The 17,289-nt window shown below is 37.2% G+C and overlaps 1 protein-coding gene across 1 annotated transcript in view; it reads left to right on the forward strand.

Annotated features, from left to right (window-relative positions):
• N4BP1 (NEDD4 binding protein 1) overlaps positions 1–17,289 on the forward strand; it is a 50,625-nt gene that overhangs the window by 21,453 nt on the left and 11,883 nt on the right. Inside the window, exons 2-4 of the mRNA XM_074370795.1 lie at positions 3,173–4,863; positions 11,909–12,039; positions 13,543–13,639. Of these exons, the coding sequence (XP_074226896.1) occupies positions 3,173–4,863; positions 11,909–12,039; positions 13,543–13,639 (1,919 nt within the window). The remainder of the gene's footprint in view (positions 1–3,172; positions 4,864–11,908; positions 12,040–13,542; positions 13,640–17,289) is intronic.

A 17,289-nucleotide genomic window follows, 5' to 3' on the forward strand; every position in this document is an offset into this window, starting at 1 on the left:
AAGAACAATTTTTAAAGCAATAAAGTAGAAGTAATCACTATTCAATTTCAAGACATTACATAATTACAACAGTCAAGACTGTGTGGTATTGATGAAGGGATTGATTTGTAAGTCAGTGGAACAGAATAGGGAACCCAGGAATGGCCGCACACAAGTATGGCCAACTGATTTTTGACAAGCACGCAAAAGCAACTCAATAGAGAAAAGATAATCTTTTCAGGAAATGATGCTAGAGCAATTAGATATCCATAGGTAAAAAACATGAACCTCATACTAAACCTTACATTTGGTACAAAAATCAACTCAAAATGGATTATAGATTTAAACATAAAACTTTTAGATAATAACATAGGCAGGATCTTAGGAATCTAGAGGGCTTGGTGAAGAAAAAAACAATAAATGAGCTTCCTTAAAATTAAAAACTTTTTCTGTCACAAAAAGACCATGTTAAGAGGATGAAAAGACAGAGTACAGACTAGAAGAAAATATTTGCAAGCCGCATATCTGACAAAGGATTCATGTCTAGAATACATAAAGAACTCTCAAAACTCAACAGTAAAAACCACACAATCCAATTAGAAAATGGACCCAAAAAATGAGCACTTCACCAGACAGGGAATATAGATGGTAAATAGAACATGCAGAGATGTTCAACATCAGTTGCCATTAGGGAAATACAAACAAAGACCATGATGAGATATACTACACTCTTACTAGGATTTCTAAAATAAAAAATAGTGACAGTACCAAGTACTGGCAAGGATGGGGAGAAACTGGATCTCTCATACAGTGCTAGTGGGAATGTGAAATGGTATACCCATTCTGGAACATAGTTTGGCAGTTCCTAGAAAAACTAAACATGTTTTTACCACACCACCCAGCAATTGACTCCTGAGCCTTTATCCCAGAAATATGAAAATACAGGTCCACATAAAACCCTGTATGTGATTGTTCATAGCAGCTTTATTTGTAATAGCCTCCAAACAGGAACAATCAAAATGTTCCTCAGTAGACAGATGATTTAAAAACTGTAGTTCGTCCATGTCATGGAATAGGACTCAGTGGTAACAAGGAATGAACTATTGATACGTGCAACAACTTGGATGGATTTTAAGAGCATTATGTTGAGTGAAAAAAAAAAGCCATTCTCAAAAGTGACATACTGTATAATTCTGTTTATATAAACATTCTTGAAGTTGCAAAATTATACAGATAAAAACAGCTGAGTGGTCACCAGGGGTAGAGATGGTAGGTGGAAGTGGAATAAACGTGTGACAATAAAAGGATAGCTTGAAGGAAATCTTTGTGGTGATAGAATAATTCTCTTTCTTGTTTGAAGTGGTATTTTCATGAATCTGCACATGTGATAAAATGGTGTAGAACTGTATACATACACCATATCAATGTAAATGTCCTGGATTTGATTTTATAGTATAATTATGTATGCTGTAATGATTGAAGGAAGCTGGATAAAGAGCACACAAAATTTTTATGTGCTGTCTTTGCAACTTCCTGTGAACCCTTCAAAGTAAAAATAAAAAACAACTTCAAACTACAGTCTAAATTCAGTATAAGTTCAAACAAGTGGTAGCAAAATATTGCCCATTTGGAGATCTTAAAGGATGCTGCCATCCATATTTAACACTGTTTGCACATTCAGAAAAAAAGGACAATTCCTTACAGTACTTTTTTGTTTAACACAATTACCATGTTACAAAAGTAGCTCTAGTAAACTGCTCTTTTGAAAAAAGCTCCTCTGTCCAGCACCAGTTACCTTTACTCTTTACCACCAAACCCGCAAATATTCCAGGTTTATTGAGAAGGACATAAGGAAGCAAAGAACTCATAACTGAGCATCATAGTGCTTGGGTTGAGCTTTACCCCTTTATGTTTTCCTTATATTTCTAGTGTTTTGTCTCCTCATAGGAATTTTGTAGTTCTAAATGTGTGAACAGGAGTATGCACCTACTGTGTACACAAAGCAAGTATACATAGTAAGTACAAGTTTGTAAAGCCTCATCATATCTGGTGCTGCACAGGTTGAACTTTTAAATAGCACCATTTTTGGTAACGCCATCCTAATTTTAGTTTAAAGCATATATCAGGTATTGCCAGGCTCATTTCTTACAACTGTCTGTCCAGAAGATTTTCACTGATAATTTAAGTAACAATGTTTATATTTTTTTGTAAGCATTTGTCAGACACTGTTGTCAGAACTTTACATTCATTATGTCATTGAATTTCCTCGAAACACCCGAGATTGCACTAGCCTTATCTTTCACAGTTGAAGAAACTGGGCTAAGAAGGGTTAGGTAACTTGAGCAAGGTCACAAGTTGTATGACTGGAATTTGAGCCTAGGAACAGACTCCAGTGCCCAAGTTATTAACAAGTATGTTCCACTGTTGGTGTGAGTGCTCACATGTTTACTTGATTCACACTTCTGTCTCCAGTAGCAACCTAATTGCTGAAGAACCCAGTTTCCTTTTCTTATGTGGTCAGGCCTCCTTCACTACCAGATTTCACTAGAAACTCTAGCTTTATATCTGAGAATGGCAGCACTGTTCAGCATTCTCTGGTTCTTTATATTTGGGTCTACATTTAAATAGTCTGGTCTTGAAAAGCGGACATAAAACTATATAGAATATACATTGTTCCAGCCAGCTGGAAAAAATCTTTGTTAATTTTTAAATGTCTTCGAGAAATCAGTTTGTTTTATCTGGAAACAAAGTAGCAAAGCAGAAGTCAAGGTTTGTTCTGGAGTAAATTGTTTGACTTCATTATCTTATCTCTTAATTATGTCATAGTAGTAATAAGTGACTTAGTAGCAAGCAGAGATGTGTATTCTGTATAGATGTAAATAAATCCAGTCTTGTCATTATCCACTGGGCAGCTGAGCAAACCCCTAAGATCACATTGCAAGATACACTGTTGAAAATGTTACAAATACCTTCCTTTTAGACTATGATGCAAAGTTTTCAGTTCCTCTGTAAACAATTAAGCACCTTTTATCTGCAATTTTAAGTATTTTAGTTAAAACATGGTATTTTTTCCAAAGATGTTAGCACGCTTTTGATTTTTGTGCAGCTTGATATTTGTAATTTCTTGTGTAACATAATGTGTGCTGTAAGGAGCTTTTGTAAATTGATCTAACTTCTTCTCTTCTCTTTGCAGGAATATATTAAAGGGATCTGTGAACCTGAACTGGAAGAAAGAGAATGTTACCCCAAGGCCATGCACTGCATTTTTGTTGGGGCACAGAGCCTGTTTCTCAAGAGCTTGATTCAGGATACCTGTGCCGATCTCTGCATTCTGGACATCGGTCTTCTTGGCATCAGAGGAAGTGCCGAAGCTGTGGTCATGGCTCGAAGTCACATTCAGCAGTTTGTAAAGCTCTTTGAGAATAACGAGAACCTGCCCAATAGCCAAAAAGAATCAGAAGTGAAAAGGGAATTTAAACAATTTGTTGAAGCTCATGCAGACAGTTACACAATGGACTTGTTGATTTTGCCCACTTCCTTGAAAAAAGAACTTTTGGCACTCACCCAAGGTGAGGAGAATCTGTTTGAAACAGGAGATGATGATGTTATTGAAATTAGAGATTCTCAACAAACAGAGTTTACACAGAATGCTGCCACGGGGCTGAATATTTCCAGAGATGAAATTGTTGTGCAGGAAGATGCAAGAAATAAAGCAGGGACTCCTGTTTCTGAGCTTACAAAACAAATGGACACAATCTTTTCTAGTTCACAAGATGTGCTTTTTGTTCCAATAAATGGTCTAACCCCAGATGAAGAGGCGCTTTCCAAAGACAGAGTTTGTCACAAAAGGAGATTTTCTGATTCTGAAGAAAGGCATACCAAGAAACAGTTTTCTTTGGAAAATGTTCAAGAGGGAGAACTTTTACATGATGGGAAGACACCAGCTGGAAATGTAATCATTGACCTATCTGATTCTTCCACTGATGCTGAAAACTTAAGTCCAGATATAAAAGACACTACTGAGGAAATGGAATACAACATCCTCGTAAACTTTTTCAAAACCATGGGCTACTCCCAAGAAATTGTTGAAAAGGTCATTCGGGAGTATGGGCCATCCACTGAACCATTATTGCTCTTGGAGGAAATTGAAAAAGAAAATAAAAGATGCCAGGAAAACAGAGAATATTCACCTGGTACAATGTATCCAGAGACCAGTAAAACCAAAAATAAAAGTGTTTGTAACAGCATAAATGAGCTTACAATGGATTCCACTCCAAAGAAAACACAAACTCACACACAGCAAAACATGGTAGAAAAATTTTCTCAATTACCATTCAAAGAAGCAAAACCGTGTACCTCAAATTGCAAAATTAATACTTTCAAATCAGTGACAGTAGAACAGAAACAAGAAATCTGGAGTTCAAACCAGAACTACATTTGTAACATAGACGTTGAAACTGATGGCCTTTTACCCTCTGTTGCCCCTTCAAGTCCCAAAGAAGTTGTCAGTTTTGTTTCAAGAGGAGCTTCAAGTCACCAGCCCAGAATTCCCATTTTTCCTGAAAATGGTTTGCAGCAGAAAGTGGAACCCTTGCTCCCAAATAATATGAAGTCTGCCTGTGAAAACTGTCCGGGATGTTGTAGCTCTCCTCAGTCTAAGCCAAATTGTCCACCCCTCTCTCCACCGAGGCCGCTGTCCCAGCTGCTACCTTCAGTTACTGATGCAAGGTTGGCAGGACCTTCTGAGCACATTGATTCCTCCGTTACAGGGGTCCAGAGGTTTCGAGATACTCTGAAAGTGCCCTACAAGCTGGAATTAAAAAATGAACCAGGGAGAACGGATCTGAAGCACATTGTTATAGATGGGAGCAATGTTGCAATTACGTAAGTCCCTTCTTTGCAAATTATATTGTAGTTTTAAATAGGGATCTAAGTACTGTGTCAGAATTGCATGAGTTTTGTAGGAACTATCCTGTGTGTCTGTGTAGTTGATCTATAGCCTGACCTGAAAAAAAGAAAAAAACTGCTGATTAGAAAAGTTGTAGTCCATCTTCTGGTGTTGTAAACTTTACTTCACTCTGCTGAACCTATATTTCTGAGGACAAGCGATGATGGGAAAACTTGTCTTTTCACATTGCATTTCCCAGTGATAAGCAGCATAGAGACTTTTAAATCATTAGGTTCTTAATACCATGAACACCATTAGTTTCTGAATACGAGGATGAAGCTTAAGGCAAAAAAGTGATTTTTTCTTATGATACAGTATGCCAGGTCTTTAGCCGAGAGCTCGCAGTGATAATAGGTGTGATGTACTTCTGTTATACGGTTGTTGATAGAATGGTAGCAATTTCCTTTCTAGGGATAGTCTTCAGATTGAGCTTCTTTATGGGTCTCTGCTCTTACTAAAAGTTTGTATGTTTGTTTTTAGTGAAAGAGTTAAATGATTATTTCTATTTAGCTTGTCTTGGAACCCTCTTAGGATTCTGATTTTATACTTCCAGGATGGGATTGGATTTCTTCTGTCAAGTGGTAGTTTGATACAGTGACTAGGAGAGTGTGGGGGTCAGAGTCAGAGTCTCCGCCCCACCGTGGACCAGCTGTTTGACCTCAGGCAGGTTTCTGCCTACTAAATTTGACTTGCTGCAGACCGTTTCCTTTTGCCCTGTCCTAAAGGACATCTTAATCATGCCATTTCTACAACTGCTAGGTAAAGTCTTCAGTTTTCAGAACCAGTCACTGACCCAGCCATTGATTTTGAAGACATCTTCAAAGTCTAACATTTTAAGTATCTGCAATTCAAGAAAAGAGGCACCTGGACTTGGAATGAAGAAGTTGAAATACAGTTGACCCTTTAATGACACAGGGGTTAGGGGGCACCGACCATCTGCACAGTCAAAAATCCGTGTGTAACTTTATGGTCGGCCTTCCTTAAAGCTGTTCTATGTCCTTGGATCATAGTAGTATTTACTATTGAAAAAATTCCATGTTTAAGTGGACCCTCGAAGTTCAAACCTGTTGTTCAAGGGTCATCTGTACTTTTCTGAATTGCTGAATATTTATGTAACTTCTTTCCTAGGAGTTCTAAAAGATCAGTTAATCCCCTGATTTTTCAGGAATATTTGATAAAATTGAAAATTAAATTTTATTATTAAAATATGTGTTTATTATATATTATTTATTTTTTGTTTTGTTAATTTTTTATTAGAATTTTCAAACAAATTCACAAGAAGATAATGTGAGTTCCATGTTGGGTTCATTTGGGATTCCCATATGCCTGCCATCTTACAGTAGTTATCAACTCATGGCCTGTCTCGTTTCATCATTTCTAACATTGTTTCATCTATACCAGCACCTGCTGCCTTTCACCCATATTATTTTGAAGGAATTCTCAAATATATCATTTCCATCTATAAACAATTTAGTATCTATTTTTTTTAAGTATAAAGATTCTTTTTTTTTTTTAATGGTGCTGTACTTTGCTATCAAAAAAAGGAGGGGGGAGGGTAGAAATGCCAGCATTTTACATGCTAAAGTTTGAATGTAGGCAGTAAAAATACGTAATATCCTTGTTTTTATTTCCAAATAATACTGTTTATTGTCATTTCACTTTGTTTTCTGGCAGTTCTTTTGGGGGAAACCCAGCAAATGCCCACAGCTGCATAGCATTATCTAAGTAAAAATGTAAAGGGCAATTTCAGTCACCCACAGTCCAAGCCCCACAGCAGTTCCTCATTGTTACAATTTCTTCAGCCAAATGATGATATAAAATTTAGGTCATGACTGTGAGTAATATTAATCCTTTTTCATTTTTCTGTATGTGGAAAGATTTCCCAAATTGGTGTTCAAAGACTAAGAAATGCAAATTAAGACAAAATGAGCAGTGATAATGACAGTTTTTAAAAACTTTTTTGTAGTAACTAGTATATTTCTCAAAGGGGTCACTATTGGAATTTAGAATGGCACTGTCTATCCAGGACAGGATGTTTTGCATATCTGGTCCCTCCCACTTTGTCCATAATGCCCCCCAGCTATTGTGACACCCCAAAACACTGCCACGTATTTCCTAACATTCTTTAGTACTGTACCATTTCTTTTGAAAGCCACTGAGTTAGTGCACTAAGGGAAACCACAAGCTGTCTTTCATTAATTGTTTTGAAAACTGATTTGAGAGAAGATTTCAATTTTTTTTAATTCACAGTTATCTCAGTTTAAAAGCAACTCTTTTACAAAGGATGTGTTATCCTAAGAAGACAAACTTATACTTTATTTGATGTAGATTGATCTGAAAATATCAGTAATCAAAATTAACTCTTATTCTGGGGAGAAACTGTTTAATGGGTACAGGGTTTTATTTTGTAGTGATGGAAATGCTTTAGAACAAGAAATAAGTGGTAATTGCACAATGTTGTGAATGTACTAACTGCCACTGAATTTTTCACTTTAAAATGATTATCTTTGTGAATTTCACCTTAATTTTTTTTAGAAGTCTGGAAAAAAATTAATTCTTATTCTGAATCAGTTGCTTCAGTATTAAATGTGAATTATAAACCATAAATTCCATAAAGGAAGTGATTCGTGTCTGTTCTGTTCACTGAACTACCCCTAAGGTCCATGGTGCCTGGCACATAGTAGCCACTCAGTAACCATTTGTTGAATGAATGAATGAATGAATGAAAGACTTAAAAAAGTTTAGGATTGTTTAAATGACTCTTCACCACCCATTTGTAACTTGCTATTCCAATGGCTATTTCAGCAATTAATTTAGATTAAATTTCAATGACTATTTGGAATCTTAAAGCTGAAACACCCTTTATGTGTTAGGTACTGTACTTTACCTTTTAAAACGTAATCTTCACACCAATTTTGTGAGGTAAAAATTATCTGTAATGTACATAACATGAAATGGCTTAAAAGTCTCGCCCAAGATTATGTGGATATGATGTTTGGGCTCATGATATCTCTCTCTCCAGAGCCATCGTACACCCTCCTCCTCCCACAGAAGTTGAGGTTGAATTTTTAGGTCTTGGCAACATCAGATACATAAGTCTTAGGCACTGCTCAGGAGACCTCACTAATTTGATCCAGCTAGTTGGGGAAGTAGTTAAAGAGGAAATTTGAGTCCTTAAGCAATAGGTTTGAACCCCACCCTAAAGCACCTCAGGCCCACTCATCCCTGGGTCTCTACAAAACCTTTGTTTATTTGCCTATCCAGAATAATGTCTGCAGTTTATAACACACCGTGAGAAATTCTGAAATACCCTACTTAATACTGCTGATTATGCATATCTCTACTTGGTTTTTCCCCTTTGTCACCATGAATGAGTCAAACGATGAGTAAATGGAAATTGTTTGCGGTGTATGGTAGGCATCACCGTGGTGGTCAGATAACACTCAGTCTCTGTCAGTCTGAAACTTCATCATAAGAGCACCTGACTTATCTGGATAGATAATTTTCCATGTAGATGAGGTTTGCCCCTTCACTTGACAGAACTATATATTTTAACCATTTTTCATGCTGGTCTTTATCAGGGTTCCATGGCTACTTTATTAAGTGGAAGCTATAGAAAGAAATTACACTTTCCTGGGTAACTCAGAAAGGGTTTTTCACTGTTTCCCCACACTGCCTTTTCCGGTTCTATGACCGCCATGAGTTTTTATCAGGTATTTATTACCCATCTCCTCTCTCTCCTTTGGACCCTCTTCTTTCTAGTTGACTGTCTGCTACGGTGTGGAAAGCAACCAGATGACATAAGTTGTTTCCAAATGTATGGAAGCAGGAGTTTAAATCTCTCTGGAGAGCCTGCACAGCTGGCTTTTCAGGCTTACTGTCTCTTAATTCTGCATTTGGGGCTGGAAGCCCCAGAGCTCTGGCCTTCTCAGAGGTAGAGAGGTGTTACTGTGTGTAGACCCTTTGTCCTTGAGTCAAAAAAGACAGTTGGTCTGGGTTTACCTGTCAGCAAGTTACTCTGATTTGATTGCAGAGAGTCTAGGAGACAGTGATTTAAGCACATTTTCTGCCTGGTCAGGATGTGAGAGTAAAAGTAGGAAGGGTCAGGGACCCTCATTATTTTGAGATCAATAATTTGGCTCTACTTGATGTTTTTTTCTGTTGTTTTGTTTTTTGGATTAGTCCGTATGTTCTCCACCAGAATTTTGAACTGTTACTTATTCCTAAAACAGCTCTAGAGGTTTTCCAAGGTATCAAAAATGGTTTGATCTCATCCATGAGGATAACTAACACTTTGGAAATTTGTTTAGAGCTAATGTTTCTAGAAACTCTACTTTCCCCCTCTAAGCTTGGGAGGGGTCCAGGGTAGCTGAATTTTTGTCTTCTGTCATTTCCCTCCTTTTCCTTAGTGACCCAGTGTACTAGAACGGGGGACTTTATTTCCATTCAGGTTCTACTGTCACCATCAACAGAAGCATTTAAGGAAAAGAGGGAAAAGAGTTTGTACACATTTGTGAATGATGAATAAGCCAGGAAAGCACTTTATAAGCTTTTTACTGCATTCCTCTCAAGGGTTATTTTTTTCAGGACTTAACATACTTAACATAAAAACTTTGTTCTGAGAATCAGCAGGCAGATGTAGTTTGGATTTTCATGTTTGGGCTATGGTTGCCTTTAACTCTAGTTCTGCCCTTACTTTTAAGCAGTTAAAATGATTTTTATTCTTTTTAGAGATTTTTTTTAAAAGACCCCTATACAAAAACTCCCCCACCCAGCCTTTTATTCCAGTAACAGATGTCATGTTGCTACATTCTTACCATATTTGAATGCTGTTAGGTAAACAGACCACTACTAAGTTATTTCATCAAGAATGGGTTTGTTTATTTGTTTACATACGTTTTCTAGGGTATAACTGATGCCTGTGCATTCTTATTTATGGTGCACTGAGAAGGGAGTGGACTTTAGCCTCTAAAAGGAGGTATCTCTGAGCCACTCTTCTGGGTGTTAGATGCTTACTGCAGGTCCGGCCCATTCCTGCTCCATGATAATTTGGGTTTAGTTGGGGACAGTACCACTGTGGAGTAGTTGAAAAGACACTGGTCCAGGAGTGAGGGAGCATCAGCCTAATCCCAGCTCATCCACTCCCTGGCAGTGCACGCTGGGCAGGTGGCTCTGGCTCTCATGAGGCGTTTCACTCTTTTTATCCCTAAAGGAATCTGAGTCCATTCCTAAGTTCTGTGATTCTGGTGCACAGTACAAGATAGCAAGTTAGAGAGAAAGAAGAGGGATGATTGAGGGCCTGTGTCTAGAGACAGCTTCACAGAAGACAGACTGGGTGGGGCTTGCGGGCATTTGGGGAGGAGGTGTAAGAAATAAGAAAAAGCTCATAGCCCAGGAAGAGTCAGATGGCAAAGCTCCTGGCCAAACCTGAGAGTGTGATGACGGCTGGAGGTGGAAGTAGAAGGTTCACTTTGGCCAGATCCCATCTGACTAGTCAAGTGTGGAGGGAACCTCGAAGCCAGACACTGGATTTGTCTAGAAAGATAGTGCTGTTGAAGGCTCTGAGCACAATCAGAGACCTCGTGGCTGCATTTCAGGTTCAGTCTGCCTGCAGGATGGGTTAGAATTAGCAGTGCCTGGGGGTGACTTGTGTCCTTCTGTGCCTGAGGAGGCAGAACTCCAAGTGAAAGAACTCTCCACCAAGTGGTTTTGACATGTGAGAAGACAGGACTGAAGATACAGAATTTACTGTTACTGAGTCATAGATGATCACTGAGGTGGTGAAGACAGATTATGCTAATCTAAATAAACTGTTATTAAATAACATCACGAGGATTTTCTTTTTTCTTTCTAGTACTCATGGGTAGACAAGTGGATTACCACCTGCAAAATTTCAAACTTTTTTTTAAAACTTCTACTTTTATTTAACTGCTTGAGAGTAAAATTTAAATATTTTCTTTGTTTCTTTTGAAATTTGTTACCGGGTTTTCAGATGGGGGACAGTTTTTAATCCTCTATACCGGGACTTACAAATTGGGGGCCAGATCTGGCCACCACCTGTTTTTGTAAACAAGGAACACAGCTTCACCCCTTCATTTACAGTTGACAGTCGCATGGTGCAGCAGACACCATGTTTGGCCTTTTACAGGAAAAGTGTACTCACTCGTATTCTATACTGTCTCTTGTGTTTTTGTTTTTGTTTTTTTTTTGGGGGGGGAGGGTAATTAGGTTTATTTACTTATTTAATTCTTAGTGGAGGTACTGGAGATTGAACCCAGGACCTCTTGCTTGCTAAGCAGACACTCTACCACTATATACCTTCCCCCCTTAGTCTTATTTGCTTACAGCCCCCCCCCCACACTTTATGCTTCCTTCAACAAAATCACTTACTGTGGCCCCCAGGTAGCTTCGTGAATCTTGCTCTCAACTTGTTTCCTGGAAGCTGTAAACTGAGTAGATGTCACAGTTCTCCAGAAAGGGGATGGAGCCCCTCTGGAACCAGACACATTTGAAGCCTTTGGAAGTTGTCATTGGAATAGTCAAGACTGTAGCTACTTCTGCTTCAGCAACGTATTCCTTGACAACAGTCATCACAGATTCTTAGAGGCCAGTGACCATGCAGGACTCTCTAGAATGGGCTCTTTATCTAAAGACAAATATAAAAGGTACAATAAACAAGTATTGCCCTGAAGCTCAAACTGCTATCTACCACAAAAGCACACTCAATTAAATCAGCTGAACAAAACTACAGTAAAAAACAGAAAGCTGTTAAGAATCACATCTCCTGTCATGTGTTCTCTCTTGGCTTTGCAGAGCAGCTGACTATGCAACTTAATGTCAAAAAAAAGTAAATATTAAAGGAAATTTTGTTCTAATTGTTTTTGTTGTATATGGATTTTACCTTTTCATTTTTTCGTGGTGAAATTTAGCACACTTTAAACATGCTTTAAACTGAAATAAATTTTACTTATTTTCATACAGCCACGGTCTGAAAAAGTTCTTTTCTTGTCGTGGAATTGCAATTGCGGTTGAATATTTTTGGAAGCTTGGTAACAGAAACATCACTGTATTTGTCCCACAGTGGAGAACAAGGCGTGATCCTAATGTTACAGGTGAGACAAACTGATTTTTCCAGATTTCTAATTAGGTATTTAATGAGTTGCCTTATAATCACAACACACACCATCTAGAATAGAGCCATGTGCCATAGGCAGTAGGTTTAAAATCAAACTGTAAATTCACTGCACCCAGTGAAAAAAACATAGTTGAGTTACAGCATAAGAAATACTTGGCGGGGGTGGGGAGGATGTTTATATAGAAAGTTATATAAGATTTCATTATATATCACAAAAAATTTTCTTTGACTTCCTAAAAACTAGATTAAATGTGTCATTGTATTAGGCTGGGTTTCTTCTTTAAATAGTATTTTTGAAAATGGCCATTTGCTAAGTTTGGAACCCTCAAGTATAAAGTCTTTTTTAACAGTCTGTTTAATAGCTTAATATAAGTCATTATGGTTGTTGTATGGTACTGCATGGTTGACCTACAGGCCACACACAAAAGGTTTGAACTTACTATGGATCCTTAAATATTTCTGAGCAACTTAAAGTTTTTTGTTCTTAGGTCATAATCGGAAGACCAGTGAAAGGGCTGTGCCAGGCAGCTTAACACATCAGAGTACCTAGAAATAAAACATAGATTGAGAGGAGGAAGGGTGAGGACAGGACTCATCCAACTCATCAACAGGAAGTAAAACTTAGTCACTGTTGAAGTGAAAATGGTAAAACCACATTTACCAAGTATCCCAGCTTCCCTCGCTTTGGGGAATGTCTTTGTCCTAACAGAAGGTATTTGAGAAATGTGGCAGATCCACTCATCTCATAGTTATTTTTGAATAGGATCCCTGAAAGAGTCTTGTCAGCCTTATGTGCTGTGCATTTCTAGAACAATAAAAACACTGTGTTTGGGCATTTTAGCTTAAGTCAGTGGTGAGTACCATTGAAGGAAATGCAGGTGTGGGAATCTTAGACCCTGAGCTTTTAGCTTTTTTGCCCATTACTCATTTGTGGCTTTGGCCTTTATCCTCTGTCACAACCCACTCCCATGAATATCAGTAAATGTTTGTACAGATAACCGAGAGAGAGGTTAGGTAGGATGCCAGCCAGAGGGAGATTTGAAAGACTCTTGGAATAGGGACCAAGCAGGCCTTCTTGGGATTAGGACAGAACAGTTTGTCTCTCCTCCATCACTCTTCTCTGTTCCTGCCCCACCCTTTCTGGGGGACTCATCCTCACTCTTTTTGTCTTCTGCTGCTTGCAGTGTGGCTGTGAAAAATTTCTTGATAGTAAGATCCATTAAATATTGGTTTATGGTTTACTCTTCTTAATTTAGAAGCAAATGAGTTGAATATTTTGATATTTAAGAAATAGTTCAAGTCATTTTTCTTTGACTTTTCTTTTCCTTCCCAGTAAGTTAGTAAAGTTGAGTCTTCTGAGTAAGTAGAAGAAAGGTTTCGCACAACTCTCCAAGTGAAACATAGGGGGTGCTTTCATTTATTTAAACGTCTGGGAAGATAGCCCTTTTCTGAATGTGTGTTCAACTTATTCCATGAACAGAACAGCACTTCTTAACCCAGCTCCAGGAGCTCGGAATATTATCTTTAACTCCTGCACGGATGGTCTTTGGAGAAAGAATTGCTTCTCATGATGACAGGTATGAAAGGCCTTTTTCCTTTCTAAAGTGGGTATGGGGTGGTGAGGAGCCAACCACCTGCTCCACCAGACAGTTCATCAGGCTTCTGGACCCACATTCTTAAAGGACGCACTTGACTCAAGTGGTTGAGAATTTTAATATTTATGGTCATGACAGTTATATATTCAATGGTCTTTGCTGTATGGTTTAGGGGCATTACTATAGAAGCTATTAAGCTAGAAATTTTTTTTTTTCCGTAAAAGGTGGGAGAGGGAAGCAAGAAAATGTAGATTTTCTTTTCATTCATTTTAGGATGTGTCTGAGCCTTTAGACTACCAGTCTAAAACAGATATAATAATAGATTAACATACTTGAAAAACAGGGTAATGACAAATCAAAAGCATATAACAGAGTCACAAAAAAAAACAAAAAGAAACCTAGCTAATACAAAAGAAAGTGATCAAACCACAAAAAGAAAAACAAAAAGAAGGGAGCAAAGAAGAAATAACAAATCAACTGGAAAACAAAGTTTAAAATGACAATAAACACATCTCTATCAATAATTACCATAAATGTCAGTGGACTAAATGCTCCAATCAAAAGACATAGAGTGGCAGATTGGAAAATAAAACAAGAGCCTACAATATGCTGCCTACAAGAGATACACTTTAGGGTGAAGGACACACATAGATTGAAAAAGAGAGGATGGAAAAAAATATTTCTTGCAAATGGAAATTAAAAAAAAGCGGGAATGGCAATACTCAGACAAAATAGACTTTAAAACAAAGGCCGTAAAGAAAGGTAAAGAAGGACACTATAATGGTCAAAGGAACAATACAAGAAAAGGATATTACACTCGTTAACATATATTCACCCAATATAGGAGCACCTAAATATATAAAACACTAACAGACAAAAAGGAAGAAATTGATGGGAACACAACAATAGGATATTTTAACACCTCCCTGACGTCACTGGACAGATCTTCCAGACAGAAACTCAATAAGGCAATGGAGATACGAAATGACGTAATAGAACAGTTGGACTTGGTTGATATTTTTAGGACATTATATCCCCCAAAAAACCAGAATATACATTCTTTTCAAGTGCACATGGAGCATTCTCTAGATTAGACCACATATTCAGACACAAAAGAAGCCTCAACAGATTTAAGAGGATGGAAATTATTTCAAGCATCTTTTCTGACCACAGTGGCATGAAACTAGCAGACAACCTCAGACAAACAAATGAGGGAAAAAACAACTACATGGAGACTAAACAACATGCTGCTATAAAACCAGTGGGTCAATGATGAAATCGAAGAAATTAAAAAATACCTTGAGACAAATGACGGTGAAAACACAACCACACAAAAATCTATGATATGTAGCAAAAAGAGTCCTAAGAGGGAAGTTTATAGCGATACAGGCCTTCCTCAAAAAAAAGAACAGTCTCAAATAAACAACCTAACCTACCACTGAAAAACATTAGAAAAAGAAGAACAAACAAAACCTAAAGTGAGCAGAAGGAAAGAAATAATAAAGATCAGGGATGAAATAAATAAAATAGAGATTAGAAAAATAGAGAAAAATTAAACCAAGAGCTGGTTTTTTGAAAGAGTAAACAAAATTCGACAAACCTCTGGCCAGGTTCACCAAGAAAAAGAGAGAGAGGACACAAATAAAATAAGAAAGGAAAATGAAGAAATTACAGCTAATGCCACAGAAATACAAAAAAAAAAAAACTAATAGAATACTATGAACAACTATATATGGCAACAAATTGGGCAACCTAGAAGAAATGGACAAGTTTTTAGAAACATACAGTCCACCAAAACTGAATCAAGAAGAAATAGATCATTTGAACAGACTGATCACTAAAAGTGAAATAGAATCAATAAAAAGCTCCCTGCAAACAAAAGTCCAGGACCAGGAGGCTTCACTGGGGAATTCTATCAAACATACAGAGAACTCATACTGATCCTTCTCAAACTCTTCCAAAAGATTGAAGAGGAGGAATTACTCCCAAACTCATTCTATGAAGACACCATCACTGTGATACCAAAACTAGGCAAAGACACTACCAAAAAAGAAAACTACAAGCCAATATCATTGATGAACATAGATGCAAAAATTCTCAACAAAATATTAACAAACAGAAATCAACAACACATAAAAAAGATCATACACTATGATCAAGTTGGATTCATCCCAGGGACACAAGGATGGTTCAACATATACAAATTAATCAATGTGATACATCACATCAACAACAAAAAAGCATAAAAATTACATGATCATCTCAATAGATGCAGAAAAAGCATTTGATAAAATTCAGCACCCATTTATGATAAAAATTCTTACCAAAGTGAGTATAGAGGGAACATATCTCAACATAATAAAAGCTATTTATGACAAACCTACAGCCAGCATAATGCTCAGTGGTGAAAAGTTGAAAGCCTTCCCACTAAAGTCAGGAACAAGACAAGGATACCCACTCTCAACAACTCTATTCAACATAGTATTGGAAGTCCTAGCCATAGGATTCAGGCAAGAAGAAGAAATAAAAGGGATCCAAATTGGAAGAGAGGAGGTAAAATTGTCACTATATGTGGATGACATGATACTCTTATATAGAAAACCCTAAAGGCTCCACACAAAAACTGCTAGAGCTGATAAAAGAATTCAGCAAGGTAGCTGATTAGGATACAAGATTTACAGAAATCAGTCATATTTCTTTACACTAACAATGAAATATCAGAAAAGGAAAGTAAAGAAACAATTCCTTTTAAAATTGCATCAAAAAAAATAAAATACTTAAGAATAAATCTGACCAAGGAGGTGAAAGACTCATACATGGAGAACTGTAAAACATTGATTAAAGAAATTAAAGATGACTTAAGAAATGGAAAGATATCCCATGCTCTTGGATTGGAAGAATTAATATTGTTTAAATGACCGTACTACCCAAAGCAATCTACAGATTTAATGTGATCCCTATCAAATTACCCAGGACATTTTTCACAGAACTAGAACAAATAATCCTAAAATTTATGTGAAATCACAAAAGACCCAGAATTGCCAAGTAATACTGAAGAAAAAGAACAAAGGTGGAGAAATAACCTTCCCAGATTTCAGACGATACCACAGAGCTACAGTAATCAAAACAGCATGGTATTGGCACCAAAACAGATACGGATCAATGGAACAGAAGAGAGAGTCCAGAATAAGCAGACCTATGGTCAGTTAATCTTAGACAAAAGAGGCAAGACTATACAATGGAGAAAAGACAGTCTCTTCAGCAAATGGTGTTGGGAAAACTGGACAGCTGCATATAAATCAGTGAAATTAGAACACTCCCTCACTCCACACACAAAAATAAACTCAAAATAACTTAAAGGCTTAAATATAAGACAAGACACTATAAACCTCCTAGAAGAAAACATAGGCAAAACAGTTTCTGACGTAAATCTTAGCAGTGTTCTCCTAGGACAGTCTACCTAGGCAATAGATAGAAAAGCAAAAATAAACAAATGAGACCTAATTAAACTTATAAACTTCTGCACAGCAAAGGAAACCATAAGCAAAACAAAACAACAACCTACAGAATAGGAGAAAATATTTGCAAATGATGTAGCTGACAAAGGTTTAATTTCCAGAATATATAAACAG

Source organism: Camelus bactrianus, chromosome 9 (genome assembly GCF_048773025.1).
Source record: "Camelus bactrianus isolate YW-2024 breed Bactrian camel chromosome 9, ASM4877302v1, whole genome shotgun sequence".
Lineage (NCBI taxonomy): Eukaryota > Metazoa > Chordata > Mammalia > Artiodactyla > Camelidae > Camelus > Camelus bactrianus.